Source organism: Asterias amurensis, chromosome 19 (assembly GCF_032118995.1).
Source record: "Asterias amurensis chromosome 19, ASM3211899v1".
NCBI lineage: Eukaryota > Metazoa > Echinodermata > Asteroidea > Forcipulatida > Asteriidae > Asterias > Asterias amurensis.
In genome coordinates, this window is record NC_092666.1 from 10,328,817 (window position 1) to 10,340,988 (window position 12,172).

The 12,172-nt window shown below is 35.2% G+C and overlaps 1 protein-coding gene across 1 annotated transcript; it reads left to right on the top strand.

Annotated features, from left to right (window-relative positions):
- The first annotated feature begins 358 nt into the window (after positions 1-358).
- On the top strand, positions 359-7,137 carry LOC139951302 (cilia- and flagella-associated protein HOATZ-like). The gene is made up of 6 exons (XM_071950127.1): positions 359-559; positions 2,074-2,112; positions 4,006-4,076; positions 4,999-5,058; positions 5,762-5,814; positions 6,421-7,137. The coding sequence occupies exons 1-6, from the start codon at positions 364-366 to the stop codon at positions 6,512-6,514; spliced, it is 513 nt and encodes a 170-aa protein (XP_071806228.1). The 5' UTR covers positions 359-363; the 3' UTR covers positions 6,515-7,137.
- The last annotated feature ends 5,035 nt before the right edge of the window (positions 7,138-12,172 follow it).

Here is a 12,172-nt window from a genome sequence, read left to right on the forward strand (position 1 = left end):
TGTAAAATGATAAGACAATTTCTAAAAGTGTGGGATGGGCGAATTCTCTTGAATTTCGGCAGCCCCCACTCCTGGCCTTCCAATCTTGAAAGGAAGAGCATTATAGGCATAACTGGTAAACCATGCACATAGGCAGTTATTTTGTTTTCCCCATGACCAAGCGCTTTGTTTGTACGTCACTATAACTTAATTATGTGATACATTTTATTATCAAACAAGACTACTTGGGGGTGGGGGGGGGGGGGACGACTGCATGAGATGCACCCCCATACCAACATTCCTTTGGCCCGCTCCCAATTTGACGCTGCTTTTTTGGTGTCAAGTGGTGGCGCCCTACATGACAACAAGTCCAGGCAAAACAAGATGGCAGCCACCATGACAGCGACAGACCCAATTTCAAACCAAGGAGAAAGAACCGTTTTCAGCGGGTGTAGTGAGGATGATCAGGCTTGTGCCAAGTTGTTCTGGCAGTCACTGACCCTTCAGCCACCGATTGAGTCACGACTCGTCTCTGGGGATGTGAAACAGAGGCTGAAAGTTGCCCCGCCGGGAAGACAGAGTAAGGAAATTACATTTGTTTTTTAACATGTTTAACGCTACACCAACACGACCATAGTCTATAGTGAGTCTCACTACAGTTTTATTACAATACAACACTAAATGATACATGACTACAGAAACAATAATATCAACAATGAATAGCATGTTAACATTGCAATTGACTAGTAGTACTAGTTTTAGTAGTATAACTATTCGGCAGTGCATTTGCTATGGATTTCTCCACACCAGTCCCAGCCACAAACAACAAAAATTACAAAGGGGTCCAGAAATGACAAAAAGATCCAAACGAAATAGCTTGAAAATCATTGCCTAGAATGCCTACCTACGCCCTACGCTACGGCTACATTTAGATTTACTTTTTCTTAACTTAGTTACACTGCAGTCTGCACTGCCTCCTCTAGCCCAGTGGATTCCGGCACCCCAGATTCCTCCATTGCATGCAACGCACTGGCAGCTTCCTACCAGGGCTACAGTACACTGCCTTATGCCTGGCTTCTCTCGATAAATTAATATATTTGTCTAGCTAGTATAGGTAACATGAGAATGAGATGCAACATCCCAGGCAATTAGTTTTACTCATGATCATGAAATGGATAGTTGTTGTGTTTCAAATCGATGCTTTTTAAAGGCAGTGGACACTATTGGTAATTACTCAACATAATTATTAGCATAAAACCTTTCTTGGTGACGAGTAATGGGGAGAGGTTGGTGGTATACAACAATGTGGGAAACAGCTCCCTCTGAAGTGCCATAGTTTTCGAGAAAGAAGTAATTTTCCACGAATTTGATTTCGAGACCTCAGGTTTGAACTTGAGGTCTCAAAATCAACCATCTAAACACCCACAACTTCGTGTGACAAGGGCGTTTTTTTCTTTTTATTATTATCTCGCAACTTTGATGACCAATTGAGCTCAATTTTTCACAGGTTAGTTATTTTATGCATGTTTAAATACACCAACTGTGAAGGCTAGTCTTTGACAGTTACAAATAGTGTCCACTGCCTTTAAGTCCACAATCTGGGAAACATATCACAACCTTAAGTTTTAGATTGTTTGTTTTGTTTGTTTGTTTGTTTGTTTGTTTGTTTTGTTTGTTTGTTTGTTTGTTTTGTTTGTTGATCTTCCTATCAAGGGAACTCGGCAAACTCCCAGAAAGGGATTAAACACCAAGCTGGCAACAGCCAATCTCTCACACAAACATTGGTTCGTAACGTCTATTTACGAACTACACATATCGGAAGTTGTGACTCATTTACTAGATGACAATATTTTTTTAGTCATTGTGAAATCAGCGGTTAGCTGGGGGATTCGAACCCACAACCATGTGATTGCAAGTCCTGCAGTCTCATATACTTTGGACTCTCACTCATGAGGTCAAGTGTCAGGTTTGCCTCTGATGCATTATGGGTAGTGGATGTGCTTTATGATGACAACATTATTTTGATTTACAGACGTAGAAAACCAGATTAATGTTCTTCATAAATTATAATATCATTTGTTTGTTTTCCCTCAGCTGTGAATCTGGCTTATGAGAAAATGGAAAAATCACAAAGTAAGTATTAAAGTCTGTTAAAACTTTTATCTGGGGTACCTTTTGGCGGCCGTTACCAATGGGGCCTTTTATCTGTTTCGGTCATTGGTCAGTAATTAACCAATGGCCATTCAACCGAAACCGTTATTAATTAAGACCGCCAAAATGCACCCCAAGAGAATGCTAGTTTGTTTACTTTTAAAGGCAGTGGACACTATTGGTAATTGTCAAAGACTAGCCTTCACAGTTGGTGTATCACAACATATGCATCAAATAACTAACCTGTTAAAATTTGAGCTCAATCGGTCATCAAAGTTGCGAGATAATAATGAAAGAAGAAAACACCTTTGTCACACGAAGTTGTGTGCGTTTAGATGGTTGATTTCGAGACCTCAAGTTCTAAACTTGAGGTCTCGAAATCAAATTCCTGGAAAATTACCTCTTTCTCGAAAACTATATGGCACTTCAGAGGGAGCTTTTTCTCACAAGGTTTTATACCATCAACCTCTCCACATTACTCATCACCAAGAAAGGTTTTATGCTAATAATTATTTTGAGTAATTACCAATAGTGTCCACTGCCTTTAAAGGGAAGGTTCACTATCGGTAATTGTCAAAGACCAGTGTTCTCACTTGGTGTATCTCAACATGCATAAAATAATAAATCTGTGAAAATTGGAGCTCAATTGGTCATCAGGGTTGGGAGAAAATGACAAAGAAAAAAAAACACCCTTTGTTGGACAAATTTGTGTGTGATTTCAGATAGAAATAAAAGAAGTCTTTTATTACTTTAGTGAGTACCTCTTCTCAAAATCTATGCTACTTTAGAGGGAGCCGTTTTGCACAATGTTTTATACTACCAACAGCTCTCTAATGCTCGTTACCAAGTCAGTTTTTAAGTTAATATTTGTTATTGAGTAACTACAAAACGTGTACCTTCCCGTTAAATGTCACACTCACACATTTTTGTAAACTTTGTGCCACAATCAAACTATGCCACTTCAGCTTATAGCGCCCTCTTTAGCCTCTGTTCAAATTGGTGGCTATGGCTCAGCCCTAGAGGCTGAATCAGCGCATCATCAAGTGTTATAGGGATATGACTTCCAGAGCAAGACCCTTAGCAACACTCATAGCCATAGTCATTACCATCAATTCAGTAATGTCCTCAGTTCCTGCTTATGGTATTGATAAACGACGAATTGCCATACAATTTAAAGGCCTATTCATAAATACCCCAGACAGTTTCTCTACTCGTATTGGTGGAGAGCGCGTCACGTGGGTGTGCACAAACCTTTTGTTAATGACCGGTAAAAAGTGTTAATTCATGAGCGTGACACATGAACTTGCACCCCTGTTCTTATAAGACAGTTTCTTCATTCCTATTGATCGAGAGCAACTGCTGAAACAGTTATGCCACATCACGGGGTACGCGCGGCGCGCACAGCAATCCCTTGTAAGGAGTAGTTTTTCCGAGGGCGACGGAGGGCTTTACCCACCATTTCAAAGCTGGAGGGGTGTTGTGTTGAAAGAAATAATTTAACAATTATAATGTTTGCATTATAGTGGTTTAAACCCGTCGTATGCGGCCTGGTTCTTTATAATTTAACTCCACTTCGTCTCGGTAAAACTATCAAGAACCAGGCCTCGTTGGGATTAAACCACTAGTTGAAAACGTCTTCACCACACATTGATTCCCTTAGTTGTGTCTGCTGTTTCTGGTTTTCTGAATGTGCTACCCCACTATGTATGCTTATCACACATGTTGTAGCACTGATCTAAACCACAAAAAAATATGTTATATGACCTCCTTTCTAACCATAGGTATTCTGGAAGTCTTATTTTACCGATTCTTTTATAGAAGTTTTAAGAAGCATATTTCATAATTTTGTTTGATTATTTTAAATTGTGTTTCTAGAACTGAATGACTTCCTGCAGAAAGCACAGGCAGAGGTGATCTACGCTCAGAGTATGAAGCTGACAAAACAGGTACTTGGGTGTTATGCCATAGGTCTCAAACCCCTGACGATGACCGTCTTCGAGTCACCTCTTTATTAGTACTAAAGTCATTGAGTCATAAATCTTGGTACTAAAGTCCTGGAGTCACAAATCTCAGTGTTACAGTCCTGGGCCAAATTTCATAGCGCTGCTTATTGGTAAGCAAATTTGCGTGCTTACTGTATAGTAGCAGAAAAATTTGCTTAAGCCTTAATTTGCGTATTTCACAGTTTAGCAGAAAAATTTGGCGGCCGTATTGCGTGTTTATTGTGGATTTGCATTGTGATGTCATTTATTTACGTGTGGTAAGCACCGGAAGGTTAGGCGTGCCTTTTCGTGTGTTTACGATTAGCAGCGCTATGAAATAGAAACCGCACAGTAACCAAAAAATGGGCCGATAAGCTTCGCTATGAAATTGGGCCCAGGTAGAAACCCCACCTTGGAATTGGGTCTCAAACGCTAGTACTATAGAGTCTCAAATCCCAGTAGCCAACTTAGGGCTAGATAGCTCACTTGGTAGAGCGCCAGCACATTAATCTGGAGGTCGTTGGATCAAATCCCACTCTAGTATTATTTTCAAAATCCAAATGAGTTCAAATTTACCCAGTCAGTTTCCCAAATTCCCTTGTGGTTTATTATTTGAAATCTGAAATAAATAGACGCATCCCCTTGGGTGGTCCCCTCTTTGTTGTAAGCTTGTGTGTGATTCCTGGCTACACTACAGTTATTGGCTTAATGCCTTCTGACTGGCACCCCGAACAAAGATATAGACTAAATAGGGAGACCGCCAACATAGGGCTAGAAAGCTCAGTTGGTAAAGCGCCGGTACGTTAATCCAGAGGTCATTGGTTCATATCCCGCTCTAGTAATTTTTTTAAAATTCATTAAGTTTGTCTTTTTTCTTTAAATGCAGGCCATCGCCAGGCAAGAGACGCTACATCTTCACAAGAAGAGGACAATGGAAAGACGAGAGGTACTTGACAATATTTTCAGTAAAAAAAATTCTGCCACCACCACTGTAACATCACAACGTTGTTGGATGGAATCAGGTCAAGCTTACAGCTGATTTCACAATGACTAGAATGTGTGTGATTCATAATGATCGTTGATGAAAAACCAATGTTAGTATGAGAGAGATTACAGCTGTTGCCAGCTTGGTGTTCATGCAGCCTAGTGGGAGCTCTGCCGAGTTCTCTTGTTGCTAGATCATCATAAAGGTTCTGGACACTGTTGGTAATTACTCAAAATAAATACTAGCATGAAACTTTACTTGGTAACAAGCAATGGAGAGCTGTTGATAGTATAAAACATTGCGAGAAACAACTCCCTCTTAAGTCATGTAGTTTTTGAGAAAGAAGTAATTTCTCACTCAACCTAAAATATTTGAATTTGATTTCGAGACCTCAATTAGACTTTGAGGTCTCGAAATCAAGCATCTGAAGGCACTCAACTTGTGCAACAAGGCGTTTTTTCTTCCATCATTCTGTCGCAACTTCGACGACCAATTGAATTTGAGTTGGTTATTTTATGTTGAGATACACCAAGTGAGAATACTGGTCTTTATTACCTACGGTGTCCAGTGTCTCTAAGTAACAAACACACAAACACTAGTTACTGAACCAAAGATATACATGTATTGGGAAACTAAATGTTTCATTACAAATTTATTTTGGCAGAAAGAAGCTATATCCCACAGACCAGTGCCACCATCGCTTCTTGACGAAGAAGAGTAAGTATTTTAAGCTTTTAAAACTTCTTATTCATTATCAAGGTTTTCTTTTAAACTCAACTTGATGGCAACCTTTGTTTTAAAAAAGGTTTAGTTCTTCAAAGATTCGGTGGGGAATCTTGGTATACATGTAGAATTAAACCTACTTCATTTTGTTTATGCTTGATGTATTTTTGTCCATAGTTATTAATTTCATAAACTTCTAAACAAATTCTGAAATTTTTGTAATTTAAAAGCTCATAATTTTACAAAATTTGAACTAGTGAATAATTTCTATCTGAACAATTTTCTTAAAAGAAGCAAAATCTCACAAGGCATCAGGAATAAAAAATATTATTTTTTTCTTTTTTTACCCATACACCAATGTGTGTTAGCACTGTATACTCAGTACTTTCCCCGAGTCCTGTGAAAAAAATATCACAGGCATTTTACTCGGGTGGGATTCGAACCCACGACCCTTGCAATTTTACAGCAGTGTCTTACCAACTAGACTACCGAGGTTGCCCTGTAGCTAGAGGCAGTTTGAATCCTATGTTTTGGCAGCGGGTACAGCAACGATATAAGAAATGTTAATATTTTTGTTATTGGTTTTTCTTCTTCTGACAGTGACTTCGATCAAGCTGCAGAGATGGAGGCATCTCAGGCCATGGCTGATCTTGATGCATTTACCAAGAAGATTGATAACAAGGAGAGTAGGTGATATGAGCCAAGTATTGACCCTTGAGGAACCTCTTATGAATGCATTCCGTCTGATCATAGATTGGAACTTTCCAAGATGTCTCGTAAACTGACTGCATGAACAGAGCCCTCTGTTGTTTAACTTGTTAAGCGAGTCTTTAAACGGCTTGGCTGGACCAAGAACAGATACTTGATGAACCTTAACACCGTTTCAATCAATTTATGTATGTATATAGTCAATAAGAACTTTCAATCATAAATTTTATACTGGCTGCCCGAACAGAGCCCTCCTTTTTTAAGCTTTGTTTCACAGTGTCGTCAAATTGGTGTGTTGATCCTTGGGGAATCCCATAATGTCATTGTTACACAAATTATCACTGGCAAGAGATACCTCTGTTAATTGGGTAAGTGAAGTGTTTCACTCTAGTATAACAGACCTACAAGTGTAATAAGAGAAGAAACTTTCTTTTTTTTTCAATTTGAATAGCACCCTAAAAACTTACATCACCATTAAGAAGAAGTGCCAGATGTCTAATGATGATTCTTAAGTCCAGTGAATTAAAGGAACACGTTGCCTTGGATACGACGAGATGGTCTATAAAAAGCGTTTGTGTCCGTTTGTGTATAAAATGCACATGGGTTGAAAGATGTTTTAAAAGTAGAATATAATGATCCATCAAATCTGCCTCGAAATTGCGTGGTTTTCCTTTACTTGGCAAACTAACACGGATGACCGTTTATGGGAGTCAAACAGTTTGACTCCCATAAATGGCTGGCCGTGTTAGTCGACGAGGTAAAAGGAAAGCCATGCAATTTCGAGGCTTGTTTGTGTGGATCATTGTATTCTACTTTTACAACATCTTTCCAACCATATGCATTTTATAACAAACGGTTACAGAACGCTTTTCAAAGACCAACTCGACCGATCCAAGGCAACGTGTTCCTTTAAAGTGAGCCCTTTGGATCCTTGTATAGACAAGTTTGCTGAAATCTGTCTCAAGTTATCAGTTTGTGTGGCTAGTATTTGCCTAAAATGATTTTTTCAATAATCTTTAGAAAAACATGACTGATTTGAAATCTGTTGTGATAACCATTTATTTAATGCTTGCACTATGCTTTAAAAACTGAGGACTTGTGGCAACAAATTAAATAAATAGTCTACAAAAATTCACAATTTATTACAGATTTTCTTCTTGTTTGTATAATAATAAGTTCTGAAATCAATTTATTTTTGGAGCCCTTTATGTGTAGTAGTTATCCGGTATTGTTTGTCATGATGCTGATAATTTGGACACCGTTTCTTTAAGGGCTATCCTTAGTGACTGAGCTACTCCTTCTCCTGTGTCTATTGCATTTATGTCAACATTCGGCTAAAATCCATGAAAATCACCAGGGGGTAAGCCTAGCATTTTTGTCAAAATATGGCTCAACAATCTCATGATGCATTGTTCCAAAAAAACAACTAAAATCGATGAAAATCACACAGGGTAAGCCTCGCATTTTTGTCTAGAATCGGTGAAAATGAGAGAAAATCACAAGGGGGAGACCCTGCATTTTTGTCCAAATTCGGCTAAAAAATTGGAGAAAATAAAATGGGTAAGCCTTGATTTTTGTTAAAAATCGGCTTAATATGAATAAAATCACCAGGGGTAAACCTTGTTTTTTGTCCAAATTCGGATAAAATTGAACAAATCTCAAGGGGTTAGTCTTCTTTTTTTATCCTAATTTGACAAAAATTTGAGAAAATCAAAGAAAATCGACTAAAATCCAAGAAAAGCAGAAGGGGTAAGTCTTGCTTTTTTGTCAAAATAGTGCTAAAATTAAAGAAATAATTTTTGTCGAAATTTGGCTAAAATTTAAGAAAATCACATGGGATTTGCATTAAATTTTTGTACAAAATTTGCTACGATTTAATGAGATTACAAGGGGTAAGCCTTGCATTTTTGTCAATATTTTTTCTAAAGTAGAAGAAAATCACAAGGGGGTTAGCCTTGCATTTTTGCCTTTTTGCTTGAAATTGTTCACAAGACTACAGCCTTGTGAACTTATGTTTTTTACAGAAAATGATAACAAGGCTAAATAAATAGCCTTGTGAACTTTTCATATTATTTTTACAGAAGTAGTGAACTTATCAATTTTTTTCCAGAAAATGTACACAAGGCTTGTAAGTTTGATAAGTAACAAGCGGACTTGCGAACTTATTATATTTTTCCAGAAAATGGTCACAAGAAAATGATCACAAGGCTATAGCCTTGCGAACTTATTATATTTTTACAGGAAATGTTCACAAGGCCTTGTCAACTTATTATATGTTTGAAGAAAATGTTCACTTGCGAACTTATTATATTTATACAGAAAATGTACACAAGGCTATAGCCTTGTCAACTTATCATATTTTTACAGAAAATAATCACAAAGCTATAGCCTTGCGAACTTATCATATTTTTACAGAAAAATGGTCACAAGACTATAGCCTTGTCAACTTATCACATTGTTACAGAAAAATTTTCACAAGACTATAGCCTTGTCAACTTATAGTTTTACAGAAAATGATCACAATGATATAGCCTTGTGAACTTATTATATTTTTCCCAAAAATTGTCACAAGGCTGGTTACTTACCAATTTTTTCCTGAAAATGTACATAAGACTATAGCCTTGTCAACTTATCATATTTTTACAGGAAAATGTACACAAGACTATAGTCTGTCAACTTATCATATTTTTACAGGAAAAATGTTCACTTATCTATTTTTAAAAATAAATTGTCACAAGACTTGTTACTTATCAATTTTTCCAGAAAATGTTCACCTTATCATATTTTTTACAGAAAAATGTTCCCAAGACTATAGCCTTGTGAACTTATCATATTTTTACAGAAAAATGTTCACAAGACTATAGCTTTGTCAACTTATCATATCTTGTTACTTATCAATTTTTCCAGAAAATGTTCACCTTATCATATTTTTTACAGAAAAATGTCCCAAGACTATAGCCTTGTCAACTTGTCATATTTTTAAAGAAAAATGTTTCACAAGACTATAGCCTTGTCAACTTATCATATTTTTACAGTAAAATGTTCACAAGACTATAGCCTTGTGAACTTATCATATTTTTACAGAAAAATGTTCACAAGACTATAGCCTTGTTACTTGGCAAATTTTTACAGAAAATGATCACAAGACTATAGCCTTGTGAACTTAACACATTTTTACAGAATGTTCACAAGACTATAGCCTTGTGAACTTATTATATTTTTACAGATAAATGTTCACAAGACTATAGCCTTGTGAACTTATCATATTTTTACAGGAAATGTACACAAGACTACAATCTTGTGAACTTATCTTATTTTTACAGTAAAAAGTACATAAGACTATAGCCTTGTGAACTTATCATATTTTTAAAGAAAAATGTTCACAAGACTATAGCCTTGTCAACTTATCATATTTTTACAGTAAAATGTACATAAGACTTTAGCCTTGTGAACTTATCATATTTTTACAGATAAATGTTCACAAGACTATAGCCTTGTGAACTTATCATATTTTTACAGAAAAATGTTCACAAGAACTTATCATATTTTTACAGAAAATGTACACAAGACTACAATCTTGTGAACTTATCATATTTTTACAGTAAAATGTACATAAGACTATAGCCTTGTGAACTTATCATATTTTTACAGAAAAATGTTCACAAGGCTATAGCCTTGTCACCTTATCATATTTTTACAGATAAAATGTTCACTTATCATATTTTTCAAAATAAATTGTCACAAGACTTATTACTTATCAATTTTTCCAGAAAATGTTCACCATATCATATTTTTTACAGAAAAATGTTCACAAGACTATAGCCTTGTGAACTTATCATATTTTTACAGAAAATGGTCACAAGGCTTGTTACTTATCAATTTTTTACAAAAAATGTACACAAGACTTAAGCCTTGCGAACTTATCATATTTTTAAAGAAAAATGTTCACAAGACTATAGCCTTGTCAACTTATCATATTTTTACAGAAAATGTACACAAGACTATAGCCTTGTGAACTTATCATATTTTTATAGTAAAATGTTCACAAGGCTATAGCCTTGTCACCTTATCATATTTTTACAGAAAAATGTTCACAAGACTATAGTCTGTCAACTTATCATATTTTTACAGAAAAAATGTTCACTTATCATATTTTTCAAAATAAATTGTCACAAGACTTGTTACTTATCAATTTTTCCAGAAAATGTTCACCTTATCATATTTTTTACAGAAAAATGTTCACAAGACTTTAGCCTTGTCAACTTGTCATATTTTTAAAGAAAAATGTTTCACAAGACTATAGCCTTGTGAACTTATCATACTTTTACAGAAAAATGTTAACAAGACTATAGCCTTGTCAACTTATCATATTTGTACAGAAAATGTACACAAGACTATAGCCTTGTGAACTTATTATGTTTTTTTCGGGAAAATGGTCACAAGACTATAGCCTTGTGAACTTAACACATTTTTACAGAAAAATGTTCACAAGACTATAGCCTTGTCAACTTAAAACATTTTTACAGAAAAAATGTTCACAAGACTATTTTTACAGATAAATGTTCACAAGACTTTAGCCTTGTGAACTTATCATATTTTTACAGATAAATGTTCACAAGACTATAGCCTTGTGAACTTATCATATTTTTCAAAAAAATTGTCACAAGGCTTGTTACTTATCAATTTTTTCCAGAAAATGTTCACAAGACTATAGCCTTGTCACCTTATCATATTTTTACAGATAAATGTTCACAAGACTACAATCTTGTGAACTTATCATATTTTTACAGTAAAATGTACATAAGACTATAGCCTTGTGAACTTATCATATTTTTACAGATAAATGTTCACAAGACTATAGCCTTGTGAACTTATCAAATTTTTACAGAAAAATGTTCACAAGAACTTATCATATTTTTACAGAAAATGTACACAAGACTACAATCTTGTGAACTTATCTTATTTTTACAGTAAAAAGTACATAAGACTATAGCCTTGTGAACTTATCATATTTTTAAAGAAAAATGTTCACAAGACTATAGCCTTGTCAACTTATCATATTTTTACAGTAAAATGTACATAAGACTATAGCCTTGTGAACTTATCATATTTTTACAGATAAATGTTCACAAGACTATAGCCTTGTGAACTTATCATATTTTTACAGAAAAAGTTCACAAGAACTTATCATATTTTTACAGAAAATGTACACAAGACTACAATCTTGTGAACTTATCATATTTTTACAGTAAAATGTACATAAGACTATAGCCTTGTGAACTTATCATATTTTTACAGAAAATGTACACAAGGCTATAGCCTTGTCACCTTATCATATTTTTACAGAAAAATGTTCACAAAACTATAGTCTGTCAACTTATCATATTTTTACAGAAAAAATGTTCACTTATCATATTTTTCAAAATAAATTGTCACAAGACCTGTTACTTATCAATTTTTCCAGAAAATGTTCACCTTATCATATTTTTTACAGAAAAATGTTCACAAGGCTTGTTACTTATCAATTTTTTACAAAAAATGTACACAAGACTTTAGCCTTGCGAACTTATCATATTTTTAAAGGAAAGTGTTCACAAGACTATAGCCTTGTCACCTTATCATATTTTTACAGAAAAATGTTCAC

Coding starts and splice junctions, on each gene's coding strand:
- LOC139951302 (XM_071950127.1), top strand. CDS start 364: ATGGCAGCCACCATGACAGCGACAGACCCAATTTCAAACCAAGGAGAA. Junction 4,077..4,998: donor GTATGAAGCTGACAAAACAG/GTACTTGGGTGT, acceptor CTTTAAATGCAG/GCCATCGCCAGGCAAGAGAC. Junction 5,815..6,420: donor TCGCTTCTTGACGAAGAAGA/GTAAGTATTTTA, acceptor TTCTTCTGACAG/TGACTTCGATCAAGCTGCAG.